Raw genomic sequence first — 23,234 nt, 5'->3', positions numbered from 1 at the left:
GGCCCCGTCCGGCTGCCGGCCCCGTCCGGCTGCCGGCCCCGTCCGGCTGCCGGCCCCGTCCGGCAGGGGGGTGTGCTCTTCCTCAGGCGGGTGTCCTTGCTCTGTCTGGAGGCCCATGAGTGCCTGAAAGGCCAGCTGGAGTCCCACTCTTGCTGGAGAAGTGTTGCCATCCTAAATGGCGCAGCTTATATTTAGCCTTTGGAAGCGAAGTGGAGGCTTTCTGTAAAAGTATTTTCCTGAGGACTGATTGGCCCAGTGCAGCTGGTCCTGTAATTTCATCTCGCGCTTGCTCACACCAGCGGGCGCAGACACAGTGGCGGAGACGTGTAAAGGGCGATTTAAAGGGCAGAGAAGACTCTGCGATGCATCAGCCATTCGTCTCAGGAGCCTCCTTGGTTGGGTCGGGGGGGAGGCAGGCTGCCTGGAGTCCACCTCCCACCCGGGCGTGCTGGGAGGTCAGATCCACTCGAGGCTCGAGGCTCGGGCCCTGGCTCCCTGGGAAGCTGCGTGACCTGCCTGGAAGGAGCGGGTTCCTTCTGGCTGGGAGTCTGGGGCTCACGCCCGGTCCTCCCCTCCTTGTGTCATGACGTGTGCACAGCCACCGCCTCCTGGGGGCTTTGTGATGAGCAGTCTGTGTCGTTGGTTCTGGCTGTTTTTGGGGGAGGGTTGTGCTTCCCAGGGGGCTTCCCAGGGGGCCGTAGCAGTAAAGAATCCGACGGCCAGTGCAGGAGGTGCACAAGGTGTGGGTTTGATCCCTGGGTTGGGAAGATCCTGGGGAGGAGGGCACGGCAGCCCACGCCAGTGTTCCTGCCTGGAGAAGCCCGTGGACAGAGGAGCCTGGCGGGCTGCAGCCCATGGGTACACAGAGTCGGACAAAACTTACCTACTGAGCACACACTCATGTGCCCCTAGAGGGACTCTTCGAGGGTCCTCCCTGGAGGAAGCAGACAAACTACAGTGACTTCTCTCTGCCTTCAAAGTGTTTCTGAACTTCCTTCCTAGCAGTATGTTGGGCTAGGTAGGTGTGGGGAGTCGTCTTCTTGAAAATGAAAGTCTGGATAAAATATCTTTTTAAGAACAGTTAAAGGCACTGATGAGCTGAGAGGCAGAGCAGATACTCAGGGCCCGTGCCGTGTGTCAGAGCAGCTCACAGGCCAGGGAGCCTCCGCTCACCCCCCCACATCAGGCTAAGATCCCGGGGAGGAGTTCGCGCAGCCCCTAAGGTCTCCCCAGGCACGTCCAGGATGCCACCTGTGCCGGTCCCAGGGGGAGATCCAGTCCTGAGCATCAGCGTTTAGATGGTGACGTGGAATCCCCAGATGGGATGAAGTCCCAAGGAGGTGATGACATGGGAGAAGAGGCTGGGACCAAGTTGGGGGTTGGGGGATGTTGGGAGACAGATAAAGGAAGAGCCCTCGGGAGGCGGGGCGAGGTGTCGGGGGACCCAGGGGGCCTAATGTCCCCGAATCCAAGTAAGGAAGCTGGGCTGATGGCTGGTGCCCAGCGCTGCAGACACTGAAGCATGGCCACTGGGCTCAGCCCCACGGAGGGCATTGATGAGCAATCGGTGAGCCGCGTGGGATGGGGCAGGTGGCTGGGGGAGGGCGGAACAAAGTCTGTGTGTTGCTGAGAAGGATGCAGACAGGACAGCCTGTTTGCGTGCGGCGGGAGCCAGCGTAGGTAGGTAGGGTAGGACTGAGGAGGGCAGACTTGAGCGGGATTTCCCCCAGGGAGCCCTGACTTTCAACCTTCTCAGAGATTACAGGTCCTGAAGCCCCGGGGTGGCACCTGGAATCTGCATTTGTAACAGGTTCCCTGGCGGGTCTAATACTGGGGCACTGTGGCTACGCTGAGAACGTCTGCAGCAGGGTGTCACTTCTGGGTGAGCACACCTGGTTTGGGGTCTGGGGGAAGGGCCACGGAGCCCCACGAGGATCCCTGGGGGTGTCAGCCTCTGCGGACCCAAGCTCTCAGCGGGCCCCTGAGAGCCAGGCCATGGTTCCCTGACCCCTCCCCACATGCCTGCTCCATTACCAGCCACAGGGGTGGGGTGGGCTGGCCTTGCAGGGCTTGCTGGGAGCGAGTCAGAGTTAGCTAATTTCCTTCTTCTTTTCTGCGTTTTCATAAGCCACCTGTTTAATCATTTACTCTCGGCCCTTTCTGGGAATTAATATCCTGCGCAGGAATCACTGCTTTCTAGAATGGCCCCGCGCCCTTTGGTGGAGACCCAGCTCACACTTGCCCAGTTTTTCTTTTCTACGTTTTGGTCATTACTATTTCACCACTTTTCATCTGCATTAACTTCTCATAAATCACCTCCCTTTAATGACGTGGAAAGCGGATGATTCAGAAGGGGGGAAATTACCTGCCAAGGTGACTTTGGCGTGGGGCAGGGCTCGGAGGACACCTCGCCGGTCCCCTCTGGCCTGAGTCCAGGTCACTTAGCTGTCTGTCTGCCTCGACACCCATGGGGGAATGTCTTCCATTGGTCAGAATTCAAGCCCAGTTCGATGAGGATTCTAGAATCCACTGCCACAAGTTACTTTGTCACATACTGATGTCATTTCAGCAACTCATTACTCTGGTTTTTCTCTCTCCCACTGGATCATTTTTGAAATCCTTTCTGGCAGAGCACACACCTGGCCTTGATACCAGGCTCTCCCCCAAATTTCTCAGGTTATTTGTAAAAAAATATGATTCATAGGAGTTATGCTAGAAACCAAATGTTAATGCTATCTGTAGAGCGTTCAGGACCAGACTTTATGTCCTTAAGGGAACGGTGTTAAAATGCACATAGAATTCTAGAAAAAGTGACCTTCCTGATAAGAGGGAAAGATGTTTATTTCTAAATGAGGCATAAATAATGTTAAATCTGGGTGCCCTTTAAGGCAGTAATCACAAAATGATTCAGAAAATATGCCTGTCCGGTCTGGACATGGTTAGAAGCCGACAAGCCCAGACATGTTTCCCCAGCTCCCATCTGGGTGTTTCAGCACAGGTCTCCAGACCTTGACTCTTTTTTTTTTTTTTCAAGTTCTTGGGAAAGAGGGAAACAAAATATCTCAAGCAAGTTCAGGTCAAAGTGTTACTATGAGTGCAGAACGCTAAAATCTAAAATGTGGGACTCTTGGTTCCTTTTTCAATGGATGGTTGAGATTCTTTGCTGTTCAAGACCTCCCTGATGTTAATTGAAACATCACAGTACTATCAGGGAGCAACCCGGGATTTTAAGGCCATTCCTGAGGAGGAAGTTAGCTGTGTGCTTTGGGTGCATTTGCTCTAAGGACTTTGACAGCAAGAATCCCCACAAAATGAAATGTTACAGAGAGATTTGCTTCTAAGCCTTCAGCTGCAATGTCAGGGTGGTGACGACGAAGGAAGGTGAATTCTGGCCCGCTGGTGCCTTTGCTGGGCAGGGGAGAGCTGGGGGCTTGGGGCTACTGGTTCCTGGGGGCTGGGGGAAGCAGGGCCCTGGGGGGATCCTCCAGGGATGCTGAGAGGGCTCCGGGGGACTGAGTGACGTCATGCTCCTCCGAGCAGAGGCACGGACGCAGAGGGGTGACCTGGAGACCCTGGAGGAGCACAGCAGTCGTTTGTGACAGGCGCTCGGAAGGGCCTGGGAACGGGGACGCAGGGTCAGCGGTTGCCTGCCTCCTGGGCGTCTCCCCAAGGCCCCAGCCTCACCCCTAGCCGGCACTCCCCCTCGGTGTTGAGGGTGACCTTCTCTTCAGCTGCGTGAACGCTAGTGTGCTCAGGCACCAAAACGAAGTCACAGAGGATGGCACTCGGTGAGCCCTGCTGACCCGCGGGAGTGGCATTAGCTCGGCTGCAGGACTGAGCCATGTTCGGGGGGCCGGGGACACTGGATGGCTCGGGGCCATCCTGCCTGCGGGATGGGAGGTGCTGTGTGTTAACGGAAAAGTCAAGTGCAGTGAAAGCCAGTCAGTCGTGTCCAACTCTTTGCAACCCCACGGGCTCTACAGTCCATGGAATTCTCCAGGCCAGACTACTGGAGTGGGGAGCCTTTCCCTTCTCCAGGGGATCGCACTCAGGTCTCCCGCACTGCAGGTGGATTCTCTACCAGCTGAGCCACCAGGGAAGCCCGTTAGCAGAACAGGGGTGTTTTATTCTTCCTTCAGTGACAAGTGAGCCTCAAGTTCTTTCTTGGTCGATAAGTCAGTGGAGGTGGAGATAGCCCCTGCGCAGCATCAGTCATCAGGGGCTCGGCGAGCGCTTTGAACTTCAGCTTTGTCTTCCCAGTGGGCATCGGTCTGCAGGCACCGCCCGGACGAGTGCGGTCTTCTTGGGGAAGACACGGGTGCTGCCCTGTGCCCCGAGGCGCCCCTTTCCCTCCTTCCTCCCTGGTGGCTCAGCTGGTAAAGAATCTGCCTGCAATGCGGGAGACCGGGTTCAGTCCCTGGGTCAGGAAGATCCCCTGGAGAAAGAAATGGCAGCCCACTCCAGCGTTCTTTCCTGGAGAGTCCCATGGACAGAGGCGCCTGGCGGGCTACCAGGCCCATGAGGTCGCAAAGAGTTGGACACGGCTGAGTGACTAATGCTTTCCACTTGTTCCCTGTCGTAAATGGAGAGATTTCCCTACAGAAGAAGCTGTGCCCCTTTCTGTAGCTAAAGGGGTCCTGGGATTCCAGCGGGACTCAGAGGTCATCTCCACTCATGGGAGGAGGACCTTGCCTTCAGGGTCCTCTCTCTCTTACATATTCAAGGAATGCTGGTGGTTGAGTTGCTAAGTCTGTCCGACTCTTGTGACCCCCTGGACTGTAGCCCACCAGGCTCCTCTGTCCATGGGATTCTCCAGACAAGAATACTGGAGTGGGTAGCCATTTCCTTCTCCATATTCAAGGAGTAGTTCCATAAAAATTCTTTGTGTTCTAACTGCACACATACAAGCTTTGTGGACTGACCCCAAAAGGATCCATTGCGGGTATATCCATTGCTTGTTTTCACAAAGAGAAACATGATTATTTTTACAAAAATCGAAAAGAATCCTTGAAGATGTGAAGATTGAAGGGTTTCTCTAACCACTGGACTAAAAAGAAGTGAGAAGCAATTGTCTTGCAGCCCAGACGGCCTTCCTCTGCTTTCTGTAGGTGTCCCGTGTTGGCTGCATGGAGATGGTGTTCACAAAGTCTAGAACTCTGAGAAACTGTTTTCCATCCATCTCTGAGAGGGACCGCTGTGGCGTGGATTACTACTGTTGCGATTTGATTTGCCTGAGGCTTTAACGTCACTCTTGACTAGAAACCCGGCTCTCATACTTCCAGCTGGACAACCTTAGGATAACATCTCACTTGATAGTTTTTTAAGAAATGAAATAAATAATGTATAGAAAGGCTGAGTGCCCAGAACACTCTATGCGTGCAATTACTGGTGGCACTTTTTAGATGTGCTTTGCAGTCAGCCCGGCCTGCTATTTTTCAGTATGTAGCCAAGGCCAAAACCGTGGTAGTGGATGAAGGATTAGAAGGATAGATGGATTGGAAAGGGTGTCCCGGAGAGGCACAGAGATCAGTTCAGGAAAGCCCCTCCTTGCCAGCTTCCGCGTCTCCCATGGCTGGTGGTAGCAGGGCAGTCTCGCCCCTGACAGGTAGGCAGTGCGTCTCCGGGACAGGAAGCTCTCTGATGAGCCTTGGGAGTGATTCCTGTCAGGGTTTTAAGTTCAAGATCAAGGACTTTTTTCCCTACTGGGAAAGCTTCTGAACTGGCAGAAAATCTTATCTGGCTGCTTCTTCTGAAATATAATCTCTGGGATGGAGATGAACCATCAGCTCTGGCAAGAATATAAGGGGGAGCAGAGTAATTAGAAGGAGAAGGAGAAAAGAAATCCCCATTTCACAGACGACTGCTGCCTGTGGACGGCCCTTCAGGCCACAGAAGGGTAGACACCCAGACACGCTCAGAGGCTAATTTGGTTCCATGTCCCCACCTTCCTCCCTGTCCAGAATTTTGCCCAAATTGTTAAGAAGGAGGATGGATTTCAGTGAGATATTGGTTAGACCATGAAACACAAGTCCATGGAGAAAAGACACAATTTAAGGCTCACAAACAGAATCATTGGTACAAATAAGCAAGCAAATTATGCAAAGCGCTGTGATGTCACAGCTCGTAACTCCAATCCTGAAAATCCATAACCTACCCAACTCGTGGTAACTTGAGAGGAAGATGAATCCAGAGGAGCCCCTTGATAAGCATTTCTGCCGTTTTTTTCTTGCAGGAAGAAGGCATTGTGAAGGAGATTGACATCAGTCACCATGTGAAAGCGGGCTTTGAGAAGGCCGACCCTTCCCAGTTTGAACTGTTGAAAGTTTTGGGACAAGGCTCCTATGGAAAGGTAAGTAGAGTCCATGCTTCCCTTCAAGTGGGCCTCATTCCACTGCAGCTGGTCCCCCACGTCAAGGCGAAGGAGAGATGGCAGAGGTGCCCCCTGAGCCCAAGGGAAGTGTGGGCCCAAACTAATAGAGTGAGGCAGTGCCCCCTTGGCAGGCCCCATGGTAACAGGGGCTGTGGCCTCACTCTGCGTGGCCAGAAGCCTGAGACAGTGGAGCTGGGCTTGGGAACGCTGCACATACCTCCCCCCTTGAAGCTTCCGTGAGCCTTTAGTGTATTTCCATGCTGGGGAGGGTCCTTGAACTTGAGCCATACATCTTTGGGAAGTACGCACTCCACAGGTATTTTTCAAAAAGAAAGAAAAAATAAGAGAACAGGGAAGAAAGCAGTGGAGAAGCCAGTGCCCTTTGGGACCCACTCACGTAACTGTCACCCAGGGAGGCAGGGAGACGGGGCCTGCAGCCTGGGTCCCCTCCCACCCTCCTTGTAAACCGTGTGGTTATTCTGCTTCTCCAAGCCTCAGTTTCCCCACCTGTAAAATGGACATAATAGGAACTACTTCCTGTAATTCTTCTGTGGATTAAATAGCACATGACTCCCATGTAGCAACTGTCTGTGGTGAATCTGTGCACTAGAATTGTTCATTTCAGGACACCCCTGGGGATCCAGTGGTTAAGAATCCACCTTCCACCGCAGAGGACACAGGCTCGACCTCTGGGCAGGGGACCAAGGCCCTACGGGCCTCGGAGCAGCTAAGCCTGCCTGTCTCAGCGACTGGGCGCTCACTGCAGAGCCTGTGCTCTGCAGCGGGAGAGGCCCTGGCCCCACAACTAGAGCAAACCCAAGCGCCAGAGACCCAGCGCAGCCAAGAAGAATTATTCATTTCTTTTCTTTTTTGCCTTCAAATCAAAATGAATACTCATTTCTCTCAGGAAATGAGAAATAGTTGTCTATTCACATAGGACTGCATCCATATACAGCAGGATATCAACAGATCTCTCACGAGACTGGGCAAGTTATTCCAGGGCCAGGCTAAGTTCTCTACGTCCTTGGTGTATCTGTTAGAAATTATACAGACTTATGGTTTCTAGAACATGAGGCCCTGAGATAAACCAGGAGGCCAGCCTTTCCGAGTTTAAGCAGGACAGGGTCCTGGCCTTTTGAAATCACTGTTTCTGTACAGTATGTAGATATTCTTCAGATTTCCCCTTTTTTCATAGGACTTGGTGCCAAGATGAAATCTGGCCCTTGTTGATTTCATGTAGGATTAATAGTATGTTGATGGCGTTCTAGATAATCTCTTACAGACCACGGAAATTTGCTTGTTTGTGAAATCTCCCTTTTGGCATTCTTAAAAGGTAGAATATTTTTATTTTTCTTTTCCACATGGCAATGTGGTAGCAACATGTATTTATATTAATACTAATATATCTACAAACATGTTCACTTGAACCATATGAAATTACCAGTATTCAAAATGCGATGACCTTAAAAAATGACAATTTCATATGGTTTTTAGGCATATATTGAAATAAGAATGTGAAGATTTCAGTCTCTCGGGGTAAAAAGTTACCAACACATGGAGCAGACCTATTTATGTCATTGTGGTTTGTCTTCTCATTAATTAGAAAGGTTGGAAAAGATGAATGTGTGTGTGTGAGTGTAAGTGTGTGTGAGTGTATGTGTGTGTGTGAGAGTGTGTGTGAGAGTGTGTATTGTGTGTGTGTGAATGTGTGACTGTATGTGTGTGTGTGTATTGTGTGTGTGTCTATGTGTGAGCATGTATGTGTGAGCGTGTGTCTGAGTGTGTGACTGTGTATGTGTGTGTGTGTGTGTGTGACTGTGTGTGTGACTGTGTGTGTGTGAGCGTGTGTGTGTGTGTGTCGCTTCAGTCACGTCCAGCTCTTTGCAATGCCATGGCGTGTAGCCCGCCAGGCTCCTCTGTCCATGGGATTCTCCAGGCAAGGATACTGGAGAGGGTTGCCATTCCCTCCTCCAGGGGATCTTCCCAACCCAGGGATTGAAGCCGGGTCTCCTGAACTGCAGGCAGACTTTACTGTCTGAGCCCCCAGGGGGAAGGGGAGTGAAAAACCATGACAGGGAGACAGGGACAGGCCTGGAGCCCACCGCTCGCATCAGACAGGCCGCCCACCACTTGCTTCCCGAGGATGCGTGGTGTCAGCTGCATCAGCTCCGTCCTCTGTCCTCGACGATGGAGACCTGGGGCCCTCGCAGGCGAGCCCAGGGCTGCTGGGCAGGTGGTGGTTGACTGGGCTCTTGTGTGGCCCTGACTCCACTGGGCACCCCTCCACCAATTCTCAAGGTGCCTAGAAGCAGAAGAGATAGAAATGCTTTCTGAGGTCAAGGAAAATGGATCTGAGCCTGACCTTTCAATACTCGACTGAACAAAAGCTATGTTGACAATGCCTTCCTCAGAGAAAACACCTTTTCCAACTTCCTGCACATTTTGATTTTAAAACCATTCTTTGGGAAACAAGTGAAATCCTAGTGTTAGGCAGAATCCCCCTGGAATGATAATCTCCCTAACACTGAACTCTTTTCCTTCCCAGCTATGATTATGTTGTTGCTGTTGTTCAGTCACTAAGTTGTGTTCAACTCTGCAACCCCATGGACTGCAGCACGCCAGGCTTCCTTGTCCTTCACCTTCTCCCGGAGCTCTCTCAAACTCATGTCCATTGAGTCGGTGATGCCATCCAGCCATCTCATCCTCTGTCGTCCCCTTCTCCTGCCTTCAGTCTTCCCCAGCAACGGGGTCTTTTTCAGCGAGTCAGTTCTTCACATCAGGTGGACAAAGTATGAGAGCTTCATCTTCAGCATCAGTCCTTCCAGTGAATATTTAGGGTTATTTCCTTTAGTATTGACTGGTTGGATCTCCTTGCAGTGAAAGGGACTCTCAAGAGTCTTCTCAGCACCACAGTTTGAAAGCATCAGTTCTTTGGTGCTCAGTCTTGTCTGTGGCTCAGCTCTCATGTCCATACATGACTACTGGAGTTTAGTCAAGGCTATGGTTTCTCCCGTAGTCATGTATGGATGTGAGACCGGAGCCATAGCCTTGACTAGATGGACCTTTGTCCGCAAAGTGTTGTCTCTGCTTTTTAATACGCTGTCTGGATTTGTCAGAGCTTTCCTGACAAGGAGCAAGTGTCTTTGAATTTCATGGCTGCAGTCACTGTCCACAGTGATTATGGAGCCCAAGTAAATAAAGTCTGTCACTGTTTCCATTGTTTCCCTATCTATTTGCCATGACGTGATGGGACCAGATGCCATGATCTTACTTTTTTGAATGTTGCGTTTCGAGCCAGCTTTTTCACTCTCCTCTTTCACCCTTGAGAGGCTTCTTAGTTCCTCTTGGCTTTCTGCCATTAGAGTTGACATCGTCTGCATATCTGAGGTTATTGATATTTCTCCCAACAGTCTTGATTCCAGCTTGTGCTTCATCCAGCCCAGTATTTCGCATGATGTACTCTGCACATAAGTTAAATAAGCAGGGTGGCAGTATGCACCCTTGTTGTACTCCTTCACAGCCTTGTCATGGCAGAGGGGCTTGTGAAACTCAGTGAAGCTATTAGCTATGCTACGGAGGACCACCAGAGACAGAGGAGTCATGGTGGAGAGTTCTGACAAAACGTGGTCCCCGGAGGAGGGAGTGGCTAACCACTCTAGTGTTCTTGCCGTGAGAACCCCATGAACAGTATGAAAAAAAGCCATGATTATACGGAACATAAAAAAGTAAAGCGTAGAAGATTAATATCTTCCGATATTAACAAATAAAGAGATAAATAGATTAAAAGCAAAGCAAGTAAATGGAGAGAAATAAAAGGAAGAGGCAGTGGCATCTCCTACCGATGCTTAACCTTCATCCGCTACAGATTCTCCAGCTCAGCCAGTGCCTGTGCGTCTGCCTCAGGGAGAGGTGGCTGTGTCTCCACGGGGCTCGGGAAAGGGCTTTGCAGAGTCGCAGCTGAGCTGCTGTAGAGGGGTTCTAAAAATAAAAGGAGAGAGGTTGTGAAGAGTCACCTGGATAAAGCGCTAGAGATGCCGCCTCCGTCTTTGCTGAGATTGATGGGTTGTTTGGGAACTTGTTTTCTTGCGTCAGAATGTGTTCCTGAATCAGGAAAGAGGGAGGAGGCAAGAGGTCCGGGATGCCGTGGACAAAAGAGCTCCCCCTGAGCGGACAGAGCCCACGTCCTCACTCCATTACTCCCACTTTTTAAGCCGATTGCTACTGTCGTTTGCTGTTTCTCTCGAGGTGCTTGTCTCCTGTTAGCTACCCTGCTGGCCATAGGGCCGTTCCTGCTGCATTTCTTATAGGACCTGGTGTGTGGCAGGAGCCTGACAAATATTGGGAGAATACGGTTTTTTCCTTGTCTTTTGAAGTCTTTTTAAAAATAGATAATTATGAACAACCATTTTTGTGTTTGTGATTTAGTCACTAAATTGTGTCCAGCTCTTCGCAGCCCTCTGGGTTCCTCTGTCCACAGGATTTCCCAAGCAAGAATACTGGAGTGGATTGCCATTTCCTTCTCCAGAGGATCTTCCCAACCCAGGGATCCAATCCAGGTCTCTTGCTTTGCAGGCAGATTCTTTACCGTCTGAGCCACTAGGGAAGCCCTGTAAATAGCCATTACCATCCATCATCTCATTTTTTAAAACCTGAAATGCAATAAACAAAGAAGGTTTATGTGACCTCGTTTATGTGACGAGGTCTCTGCAAGGTTTAACATCTTGTAAACTGAATCTATGGCTCAGACTGTAAAGAATCTGCCCACAGTGCGGGAACTGTGGGTTGGATCCCTGGGTCAGGAAGATCCCCCAGAGAAGGAAATGGCAACCCATTGCAGGACTCTTGCCTGGAGAATCCCATGGACAGAGGAGCCTTTCGAGCGGCAGTCTGCGGGGTCGCAAAGAGTCGGAGATGACTCACAAACTGAATCGTAGTGGTCAGCGGCTGCGTGAACGCGGTTCAGCATGGACTTAAGTAGACAATATTCTCTACTCCTCTGGAGAAGGAATTGGGAACGCACTCCAGTATTCTTGCCTGGGAAATCCCACTGGCAGGGGAGAAGGGCCCACATGGGGATGCTCTGGTTTCTCTGCACGGCCCCCTGGGCACTCCTGCCACAGCTCTCCCCGCCTGTTGGAAGGCTCCTCACCGGCTCCGAGACAGAACTCTCTGGGCTGGGACAGGAGACCCAGCGTCCAGAGAGGCCCAGGTCCCCGCGGCCAAGCACACACTTGTGTGACGCACAGGTGCACAGAGGCACGGCCCTCGCCTCCCATGGTAAAGGTTCCCAGGGACACTGTCGTCCAGAACCCGGGAGAGGAGCGTGCCTACTTCTCGTTGCCCGGGATTTGCTAGAATCCCAGCCCCAGGGGCAGCGTCTGTCCCGGGGAGGGACACTGTCCTGCCCGCCTCTGGCCTCCTTTCTGCTAGGCAGAGGGCAAGGGCTGGCCTGAGTGTCCCCGGGGCCCTGGGTGACAGCGGTCACGAAGGAGTGGGGTGGGGAGTCCCGAGTCCGGAGGCAGCTGATGGTCCCAAGGGCAGGCGGTGGTGACCCGGGGAGCTGATGCGAGGAGGCCATCCCCGTGCTCTGCCGGACGCCGACCTCCTGACCTGCCTTATCTCTTGGGGGCGGGGCGTGTCTCCCGGGGGGCGGGGCGTGTGTCCTGGGGGCGGGGCCATTTGTGTCTCGGGGGGCGGGGCGTGTCTCCTGGGGGCGGGGCCGTTTGTGTCTCCCGGGGGGCGGGGCATGTCTCCCGTGGGCGAGGTCGCGTCCCCCGGGGGGCCGGGCCGGCTCTCCCGGGGGTGGGGCAGACTGGTCTGCCCGCCGTCAGGCCCCTGCTCCCCCACCTCCGTCCCCATGTCCTGAGTCTGTCTGGGGTGGGGGGTGAGGATGCAGCCCCTCCTACAGCCCCACACTTGGGCGTAACTCCTGGAGCCGGAACCCCGTGTGTCTGTGAGGACGGGTCTTCTCGTCTCAGAAGGCTGGTGAGGGCCCCCGTCAGGGACACGTGGGCAGCAGCCCTGCCTCCTGGACACACGTCCTCTGTGTGGGTGTCAGTCATGACCGCAGCTTTTTCTGTTGGGAAGTACTGGACACCATTGTTTCTATCTGCACAGAAGGTACTTTTCTTTCCTGCCGGATACCCTAGGTTGTTTGGTTTGTTTTCCACTAACCTCATTCAACAATTATGAATGTGACTTTCAAGCTTAGCCTCTCAAACAGTTGTCTTTTCTTCTTGGTTTTCCCTCACAAAACATGTCAAAATGTGTTCCAGAAAATGTTGTTAAGTGTCCACATGAGAATATATAAGAGCCATTTAGAACCAGCTCTGTCTGTAAACTTCAGCTACTCAAAGCTAAAACATGGATGAGGAAAACTAGAGAACCTACCTTCTTGAGGGTCAGAGTCTGGCCTGTGCTGTCTGGCAGGGACTCTCAGGGTAGCTTCACTGTGGATATTTACAGGGCATATTTACAATAAACCAAGTGATCTGTCTCCCTGAAAACTTCTGAAGAGAGTTTGGTTTTCTGAACAGCTGTTCTGTTTTTACAAAGGAAGGTGCTATTCCGGTTCAAAATTGGCAAAGGAGTACATCAAAGCTGTATATTGTCACCCTGCTTATGTAACCTCTATACAGAGTACATCATAGGAAATGCCAGGCTGGATGAATCACAAGCTGGAATCAAGATTGCTGGGAGAAATATCAACAACCTCAGATATGCAGATGAAACCAATTCTAATGGCAGAAAGTGAAGAGGAACTAAAGAGCCTCTTGATGAGGGTGAAAGAAGAGAGTGAAAAAGCTAGCTTAAAACTCAACATTCAGGAAATTAAGATTGTGGCATCCGGTCCCATCACTTCATGGCAAATAGATGGGGAAACAATGAAAACAGTGACAGGTTTTGTTTGCCTGGGCTCCAAAATCGCTGCAGATGACTGCAGCCATGAAATTAAAAAACACTCGCTCCTTGGAAGGAAAGCTCTGACAAAGCCAGACGGTGCATTAAAAAGCAGAGACCTCACTTTGCTAACAAAGTTTCGTGTAGTCAAAGCTGTGGTTTTTCCAGTAGTCGTGTACAGATGTGAGAGTTGGACCATGAAGAAGACTGAGTACCAAAGAACTGACTGCTGTCAAACAGTGCTGCAGAAGACTCTCGAGAGGCCCTCGGACAGCCCAGAGATGAAACCAGTCCATCCTGAAGGAGATCAACCCTGAACGTTCACTGGAAGCACTGACACTGAAGCTGAAGCTCCAGTTCTGTGCCACCTGATGCAAAGAGCCGACTCACTGGAAAAGACCCTGATGCTGGGAAAGATCGGAGCAGGAGGAGAAGGGGACGACAGAGGATGAGATGGCTGGATGGCATCACTGACTCGATGGACATGAGTTTGAGCAAGCTCCTGGAGTTGGTGATGGACAGGGAGGCCTGGTGCGCTGCAGTCCATGGGCGTGCAAAAAGTTGAACACAACAACTGAACAACAGCAGCAATTACCTCTGATTTAGTGTTTCATAGAAAGAGAATGGTGCCCAAAAAACTATAATTGTTAAGATGAACACATAACATGGGTCCTCATAGGGCTGTACTAAACTAGATGAAACTTTTTTAGATGTTGGAGGAGATGTCACATTTAAGTTTTTCCTATGGCATGTTTATTGTATTGGGATTTCCCACACTCCCTGGTGTATCCCCTTGTCAGATCAAATAAGGAACATGAGTTTGCCGTCTTTAACAGCTGCAGATGTCCTGTGTTCTCTTCCTTAGGTGTTCCTGGTGAGGAAAGTCAAGGGGTCGGATGCTGGACAGCTCTACGCAATGAAGGTTCTTAAGAAGGCCACCTTGAAAGGTGAGGGGTTGCAGAGGGCAAGATGTGCCTAACTGTGGTTTATCCTCTGCTTGTTATGAGGGGGTATAGGTACCCCGTTTCGTGTTGCTTGACTTCTGTATGTCGACACGTTACTCTCTGATTGATAATACACAATACGAACATGTCCCTGAATATTTAACATCTCCCTAAAAAACGTGCACAGTCTTCAGAGGGAAAGCCGTATTGTGTAAATGCCACCCTCCGCATATGCTTGGCTGTGACGTGCCACTTGTGGGAAGGAGTGCTGAGGAGGAGAGCAGAAGCAGGTTGCTTCGGCTCTATTGGGCAACAAAGCAGCCTGAATCCGTCCATCAGGCTGGATTGCTCAGTTTTAAACAAAATTCAACTCATGATTGTTTTATTTCTCTCTCGTCCCCCGGACTGGGTTTTAGAAATTCAGTCCAACACGAGATTCCCTCTCTCTGAGCTCCTCCCACCCCACCTCTCAGCCAAGAATGTGCACGTAACACAGGTCACAATAAGCTGCTATTTGAAACCTCTGTTCCAAGTGCATGGTCATGTAGGCGATAGCACGCGGAACGGAGCACCAACCCCATCTGCTCTGATCACCTCCTGGGGTGAGGGAGGGATCCCGGGTCCTAAACGGTGAGAGAAGGCTGAGCACACAGCACCTGGTCTGGACAGATGAGATGCCGGAGTCTACCACTCACCCATGCTCTTCACGTGAGGAGGAGGACACCCACCACGTGGGACCATACGGGCCTCCCGGCAGGCGTGGAGCGAGTCGCAGGGGCTGTGAGATGCAGGCTGTGTAATAAATAACAAGAGGGCAGGGTGACCCCTGGTTCCAGGGAGAACGTGGGGAGCTTGTTAGAACCGTTCTGTGGGCAGGCAGGGCAGTGAACCCGTTAGGCTGAAGGCCAGATGGGGCTCATCGATCCCGCTCATGGGGAATCCCAGGGCGGGGAGCCTTTTCCTGCGGTGCGTGCGGTCACTCAGTCGTGCCCAACGCTGCGCGACCCCGTGGACCGCAGCCTGCCAGGCTCCTTTGTCCATGGGACTCTCCAGGCAAGAACACTGGAGGGGGTTGCCATGCCCTCCTCCAGGGATCTTCCCAACCTAGGGATCGAACCCTGTTTCTTACATTTTCTTCATTGGCAGGCAGGTTCTTTATCACTAGCACCACCTGGGAAGCTTTCCAGTAGGGCGGGGGGCACATCGGACAAAGGCAGACGTTGTGATTAGGACTTTGGGGCCTACGAAACTCACAGATGTCAAAGCAGGTCTTTCTTGAATTTTTAGGTCTTATATCACAATGTCCTAAGCGCCTGCATGCAGGAGGCAGTACAAAAATATCATTCTCTACCTTCAGGGCGGGGCTTCCCTGGTGGCGCAGAGGGTAAAGTGTCTGCCTGCAATGCGGGAGACCTGGGTTCGATCCCTGGGTCAGGGAGATCCCCTGGAGGAGGAAACGGCAGCCCACTCCAGTATTCTTGCCTGGAGAATCCCATGGACAGAGGAGCCTGGTGGGCTACAGTCCACGGGCTTGCAAAGAGTCAGACACGACTGAGCAACTTCACTGGTTCACTGGTTCACCTTCAGGGCACTTCCTGTCTAGCTGGTAAATAAGATATATTTTTAACTACATATAACCAATAAGATAAGACAGTAAATGCATAGATCAAATTATATATATATATATATATGCCTAAATGTCTTAGGTAGAAAGGAAGAAAAGAGTTTTTCGAAATTCTTCATTCAAGAAGGATTTAGAAGGTGGGCGCGACACTTAATCTATCAAAAAGTATTTTATAGGAAACAGGAATCAGGGTGACATTGTCAGCACTGCCCATGAAGAAAATAGGGAAACTTTGGCCAGACTAGAGCCTGCATCAGAATCACCTGTGCGTATTTGAGGACTGTTGTTAAAAGTAATTCCTAGTCCCCACTCCTGACCTACTAAATCATAATCTCTTAGGGGCAGAGCCTAGAATTTGACTTTTCTAACAAATTATCCCAATAGTTGTTTTGTACACAGAAGTTTTGGGTTCTGTGTAGGCATTCGAGTTTATTTTAGATACTGGAGTTTTTAATTCAGCCACATAATTTAAGCCATGCTACTTATAGTGAACATTTTTTATTGTAGCAGTAATAACATTTCTAAAATTGTCTGTCAGTTGAACTTGGCCAAGATCTCCACAATAATATAATTTTAAAGAATCATTCGTGGTTAATAAAAGATGTATAGAAAATAAAGCAGCTTTTGACTTTCTATCCCTCACTTTAAATAAAATAATCTCATCACTAAACAGTAGTTTCATAGAAGTGGAAAATCAAATTAGACTTTGGTAATTCCGGATCATCAGAATGTCTAGAAAATGAACAGCTTCTCTGGCACTTCCTCAAAACTTAACAGAGTTTGCATATGACTCAACTATTCCAACCTTTTGTATATAACCAACAGAAATGAAAACATTCGTCTACACAAAAACTTGTGCGTGAATGTTCATAGCAGCATCAGTCAATTCACAGTAGACAAAAAGTGGGCAAACGCCCAATATCCATCCACTGGTGGATAAAGTATGGTATGTCCATACAGCGGAGTATTGTTTGGCAATCCAAAGAAATGAAATACCGATGCATCGTTGGCCCGGATGAGCCTTGAAAACAAGGTTCTGGGTGAAAAGAAGTTAGTCACAACATTGCTCACGTTGCAGGATTCTATTTAGATGAAAATCCCGCAGAGGCGAATCCACAGGGACGGAAAGTCCTGAATTGTTGCTGGGGGCTGGGAGGTTAGGGAGACAAGGATGACTGACTGGCCGTGGGTTTCTTTTAGGGGTGATAAAAATGTGTTATGACTGACTGTGGTGATGGCTCCGAATATTCTGGAAACCACTGAGCTGCACGCTGTAGCTGGGGGGATTGAGTGGGGTATGTTTCCCCGTAAAGCTGCTATTTTTAGAAATGAGCAGATGCTGCATGACATGGCCATTTGCTAAAACCCACACTTTCATCCTCAACGCATAGAGGTTCTCTCTCAGACACAGAGCAGGCAGCTCCCTGTGGTTGAAGACACGGGCAGGTCGAAGCAGGCGCCTTGTTAGGTCATCCTGTGGCCGAGGACTCCCGGTGGCACCCTGCCATCTGCCCTCCATCCCCAGATCGCACTAACCTCAGCAGCAGGGGCCCAGCAGCAGGCGTTGCTCCCTGCCCTCGCCGGAGGTGACTGCTCCTTCTTCCCATCGCATCCTTCCTCCTGCCCCCGTGGAAGAAGGGCAGGCAGGGAGGAACCGGAGCTATGGGGACCTGTGTCTCCACCCTGCTTGTCCTTGTTCAGCCCACCTGATGATCTCAGCCTCGACCCCTGTGCAGACACTCATCTCAGTGATTTTAGCCTCGTGGGTATGCATGCCTCCACATTTGTTTATAATCCGATTCAGTGTCCTTGAGAAAGTGCTCCTGATACAAGGTTACACAGGTTAGGTAGGATATGAGATTGTGTTACAGAACAATCGAGATGTTGTTATTAATAAAAGCATGAGTGTCTCCATGAGTACAGGTAGATGCCTGTGTGTTTACAAATACTGAGTATATGTCATATGGGTAGGACATGAGCCAAAACAAAAACAGCTGTAGCAGCGTTGAGAGCTTTTATTTTCATCTCTATATTCCGTATTCCAACTTTTCAACAAACATACAACACGTTTGACTTTAACATGAAGTTTTTTTTGCATAATATTCCAGAACAATATGCTTGACTATGTGAAATCTTTTTTACATTGTGAGAATGGGTCATGTAAGCGTAAATTCAGACAAACTTCCCACTTTCTTGTACTCCTTTCAAAGCCAGCTTCCAAACCAAACATTAATTTTATGTCGTCTATTCCGACTTTTCATAATGATCCGTCACTGAAGAACAGCTTCCCCCCCCCCCCGAGAAATGCAATCAGAACTTGTTTTCCTAAGAGAAAATATAGAAGTTTTACAAAACAGTCCTTTGTGTGAGGTGGTGATTGGACGTATCAAAGGGGGACCAGGTACACGTCCTAGATGTGGCCAAGTCCTCTGAGCCACTGAGGAGGCTTCTGACCTTCCTGGAACTTCCTTTCCCCTCACGTGTGAAAGAAGAGGGCTGTTGAGAGTTGTTTTGGCTCCAACACGTCTGCATCCATCAGCCTGAGAGATTCAAATATTCACAAGCCGTTCTCCATCCTCAAAGCATCCCCGGTTTGCAGGCTTGTTAGTGAGTCAGAAGAACGTGTTAGAAGAGCAACGTGTGTGGCTGTGGTCCCCTCCAGGGCTCAGACAGCACCCCAGGAAAATGCCCCCGAAGAGTGAAGCTGCTTTGAGAGAGGGAAAACGGAAGGAGGCCGGGAAACTCGTGGAAATGATTGTACACCTCCCAATTATTTCTCAGGCACGTGGGTGGCCGTCCCGTGTGCACGACGGAGCGTGGTTGTCATTTGGGTTCCAAGTAACCTGACAAGCAGAGAACCGTCTCTGACAGCTCTATTTCATCTTTAAATGAGTTTGGAGGTGTCAGGCGCCTGCCCCCTCTTTCTGTAACAAGGCAGCACGCCATTTCTGAGGAAAATGTCAACTGCTGAAGCAGCTGACGGGGTGACAAGCCTGCGGGAGAGCCGCCTCGTCCCGTCCGCACCCCCAGCCCCCGCAGGCCCTGCGAGCGGATGGGGCTGCTCGTCCCCCGGCTGCTAAAGGAGACTTTCAAAGTGTTCAGCGTCTCTAATTGACAGCGTGTCTGTGTTCGTGACTCAACATTGACTTACCGCAGGTGACAGGTCTAAAATAACGAATCCCTGAGGGCGACACCCTACCTTGTGTTGCAGGGGAATTTGATTTAAAAGACCACGTGCTCCCAGGCCTGAGCCCAGAATGAAGCCGGACGGATCTCCATCCCCTGTGTAGTGACCAGCCAGCGGGGACTGTCACCCACGTTAACAAGGTGGTTCCCAGCCGGGGCCGCAGGCTGGAGTGCCCTGCGGGACCCTTACAGAGCGCTGGGGTCATGTCAGGTCCAGATGTGGTCTGGGCATGAGAATACGGGGGTGCCCTGTGCCCCACCAGTGCGGGGACACTTCTGCGGTGGCTGGGAGCGCAAACGCTGGGCCCTGGGGTTCCGTCTGGCTGTGCCACCTCGGGTAACCTCTCCTGGCTGCCACTGGCTCCTGCTTCACTGAGACGATGGCAGTGATAGCACCTCAGTGCTGCTGCTGATGTGGGGGTTAAACTCGTCCACGCACGTAAAGTGCAGCCAGCAGAAGGTTCAGAGTCCCCCCCTCCATTTCTGGGCCTCTTCTCCTTGGAGACTGGCTTTGGAGGTGTGTCTCTTCTTGTCTAGGCTTGCTTTAGGTCTGAAGGAGTGCAGGAAGGAAGAGGCGGGTTGAGCCTTCATCGCCATCTGGTCTGGGTTCAGTCCTGGCTCCTCCAGCTCTGTGAAGAGCCTGTGATGGTGCTGGTTGCCACCAGTCACACTAGTTACCCAGGATGCCCGGTGCCTGCTGGGGACCACAAGCACCCACCTCAGGATGGCTCCTCCTGTAGAATTCTCATTTTAGTGAGAACTGATGAGTTTGAGTAAACTCCTGGAGTTGGTGATAGACAGGGAGGCCTGGCATGCTGTAGTCCATGGGGTCACAAAGCGACTGAGCAACTGAACTGAACTGACTGAAACATCTCTCCGTAACGTGGAGCGAGCTTTTATTATGCAGTATGTCTTTGCAGTAGTAGTCTTCTGACAGGACTTCACCTGTGTTCTCATGCCTAACTTTTCAGCTGTTTTCTCTGTAAGTCACCTTTCTAAGCCCAGAGGAGATACACATTTCCTACTTAGAAGGAAATGGCTTGTGACCTGTTGATTCTAAAGGAAAAAGTATCCTGGCAAAATCTCGATGTTTAGCAAGTGACTGATAGACTGTTCTGGGCACCTCAAGGGTTTCCTGGCAGCTGCAGGTAGGTTCCAGCAAGAGCCTGGCCAGGACAGAAGAGGGCGGGTCCCAGCGGCACCTTCTGAGCCTCTCGGGGTGTCTCTCAGACTGCAGGGCTGGCCCTCCTCTATCCTTACGTCAAGGAGAGCCCTGACTCCATCCCTGGAGCGTCGGCATGTACAGGACAGAAATGCGTGGGTCCCGTTGACACTGACTACATCGCGAAACATTCCCCATCAGAGCCAGCCTGCTCGGTTTCAAGCCTCAGAATGTGTTTCGGGCACCACTCTATTGCCTTTTCTTTTACACTAAGATGCTTTGTTTGAAAAACACTGCCTTAGAAACGGAGCTTCAGTCGGTGCCTGAGTTATTTTCGTGCCACTTCCTTTCTGTCATTTCATTCACATTCCGATGGTTGCAGATTTCTCTGGGGACGGGGGGCGGGGCGGGGAGCAGGCAGATTCCAAGCACACGAGTTCAGTGCCCTTACTGGTAGTGTTAGCTGCATTTTATGATGAGGAAATCGAGGCGCAAGGCAGTGAAGCCACACACTCAGAACCGCGTGATTCGGAGCTGGTGGGATCTGGGTTCCACGTTCATCCCCTCCCAGGTGAGGGGCCCCTGGGACCAGCCTTGCCCCCCACCCACAGGGCATCGCTTCCCCATCAGGAAGCCTCACCCTGCTGTCCCTGGGGTGCTCCCTGTCCAGGGGGCCTATTTTCCCAACGGGTGACCTAAGACGAAAAGGGCCGGGCCAGCACCGCCCTCACGTGCAGCGCTCCAGTCGGGGACCGCACGCCTTGGTGTCCTGGTGTGCGCCTTTCTGCACCGAAGAATCGATGCTTGTGAACTGTGGTGTCGGAGAAGACTCTGGAGAGTCCCTTGGACTGCAAGGAGATCCAACCAGTCCATTCTGAAGGAGATCAGCCCTGGGAGTTCTTTGGAAGGAATGATGCTAAAGCTGAAGCTCCAGTACTTTGGACACCTCATGCGAAGAGTTGACTCACTGGAAAAGACTCTGATGCTGGGAGGGATTGGGGGCAGGAGGAGAAGGGGACGACCGAGGATGAGATGGCTGGATGGCATCACGGACTCGATGAACGTGAGTCTGAGTGAACTCCAGGAGCTGGTGATGGACGGGGAGGCCTGGCGTGCTGCGATTCATGGGGTCGCAAAGAGTCGGACACGACTGAGCAGCTGAACTGACTGACTGACTGACCAGAGCTGTATTTCTTACATTGCCTACATGAAAAGTAAGCAATACATTGTTTTGTTTGCTTGCATCTTTGCCTGTAAACGTGAAAGCATAAGGACTGAAGACTCAAGGCTCAGAGTCTCTGGCAAAGAAGTTGGTTAAGTAACCGTGGCAGTCTTGGTTCCACGATCTAGACTGGTTTAGAGAAATGGAAAGGCGACTCTTGAGGAGTGGTGCCTGATAGGATCGTCAACGTGGCTGACACTTTAATTTTCATCATTCCAGGTCTTCTCCCTTTTTTCTCTGGTGTGATAAGCAGCACAGCTTCCCCTGGGAAGTCCCTCTGTGCTGTGAGCTTGACCTTTGACGGCTAAAGGATCCTGTGTGAAGATGGACTTTTATTCAGCATTCGGGGTCTGCTCAGGGCAGAATTTCAGATCCGGCAGGATTTTGAGGACAGAGCCGGGAGGTGGTCAGTGTGGTCACTCAACCGAGCGGAGGCTGCGTTCATCGCCAGCCGGGTGTCTGGCTCCAGTTAGGACGCTCGGGCCTCCCTGTGGCTGCGGGAGACGCGGGCTCACGTGCCCTGTGCTCCCCGGGGGCTGCCGCACGCTCACACCTCCCCCCACCACCCGGGCCTTCCTAAGGTCGCCTCCTCCCTGGCTGTTTGTCATCTTCGCCCTGACTGAAGAGACCGCACTTGTTTCTATCTCAGCCTTCCTTTTCTTTTGAAATACAGTGTCTGTATAATAGAATGCAATGTGACATAATGGTATGATACGACAGGATATATAATGTAGCGTAAACACAGTGTAGTTCAGGGAGGCTGGTTACAACAGCAGCCATGGAGACCACATCCTAGGCCTCCACGGGGTGGTTTCAAGTGTGAAGATGCTCCTCCATCCCCAGTGCCTGCGGCTTGTGGTGGGTGTGTGCCTGCTCAGCCGCGAGCCCGACTCTTTGCGACCCCGTGGACTGTAGCCCGCCAGGCCCTTCTCTCCACGGGGTTCTCCAGGCAAGAATGCTGCAGCGGGTTGCCACTTCCTCCTCCAGGGGATCTTCCCGACCCAGGGACTGAACCCAGATCTCCTGCATAGGCAGGCGGGCTCCTTACCACTAGAGCCGCTTGGGAAGCCCCTACGATTTATTAGTGAGTCTCAAAATAGCCTAGAACATGAGGATTTTTTGCATCTACAGTGTCAAGCCCCGCTCAATACTCACATGTGGGATACCAGAGAGTAGGTGTCTCAGGGAGGCGCTGGCCTGGCTCCAGGCGCTGAGCTGGTCTGGATCCACCCAGCAGGAGATGGTCGGGGGACATTTCGCCTCAGGCTGTGTGAGGGTTTCATCATTTCTGTAACCCGCGAGGGGTAACAGTGGAGGATGAAAGAACACAGCATCCCCTCTCCTTAGCCGCTTGCTCCTCTGGATCCCGTCATGGGAAGGGGGGGCTCCTCCCGGAAGAGAACTTCCTGGGGGGCAGACAGCCGTCTCCTGCGGCCCCGCCCCAGCCTTCGGAGGGCCGGCCTTACGCCCGCGGTCTCACCTCTGAAGGGCCGTCCATGGCACAGCTGTCCTTCCTGGATTGCCTGGGTCACTGCAGGTGGCTGACGAGGGGGGCGACCGGGCCCGGCTGACACCACGGGGAAGGACAGCTGTGCCACGGAGGGCCCTTCAGAGGTGAGACCGAAGGCGTGAGGCCGGCCCTCCGAAGGCGATGGGAGGCCTGGGGCTGCACGTGCCGGCTTAGCCCTGCAGGGCCGACAGCCCGCCCGCTCGGGGTGGCGGCCCTCACTCGGGCCCTGGGGAGGGAGCGAAAGGCCTGGAACGCTGGCTTGGCCACCTGACGGGCAGCTGCAGAGCCGTCCCTCCACGAAGAAAGAAACCGACCT

At 51.8% G+C, this 23,234-nt stretch overlaps 1 protein-coding gene across 3 annotated transcripts in view; it reads left to right on the top strand.

Annotated features, from left to right (window-relative positions):
* The window catches only part of RPS6KA2 (ribosomal protein S6 kinase A2), a 275,569-nt gene that overhangs the window by 178,741 nt on the left and 73,594 nt on the right, over nucleotides 1-23,234 (top strand). For all 3 annotated transcript variants that reach the window (XM_040239178.1, XM_040239179.1, XM_040239177.1), the window contains 2 exons: nucleotides 6,233-6,349; nucleotides 14,136-14,217. In XM_040239178.1, coding sequence (XP_040095112.1) covers nucleotides 6,233-6,349; nucleotides 14,136-14,217 — 199 coding nt within the window. The remainder of the gene's footprint in view (nucleotides 1-6,232; nucleotides 6,350-14,135; nucleotides 14,218-23,234) is intronic.

Source organism: Oryx dammah, unplaced genomic scaffold (assembly GCF_014754425.2).
Source record: "Oryx dammah isolate SB20612 unplaced genomic scaffold, SCBI_Odam_1.1 HiC_scaffold_4, whole genome shotgun sequence".
NCBI lineage: Eukaryota > Metazoa > Chordata > Mammalia > Artiodactyla > Bovidae > Oryx > Oryx dammah.
The sequence above is the reverse complement of the archived record's forward strand: the minus strand, read 5'-3'. Positions and strand labels throughout refer to the sequence as shown.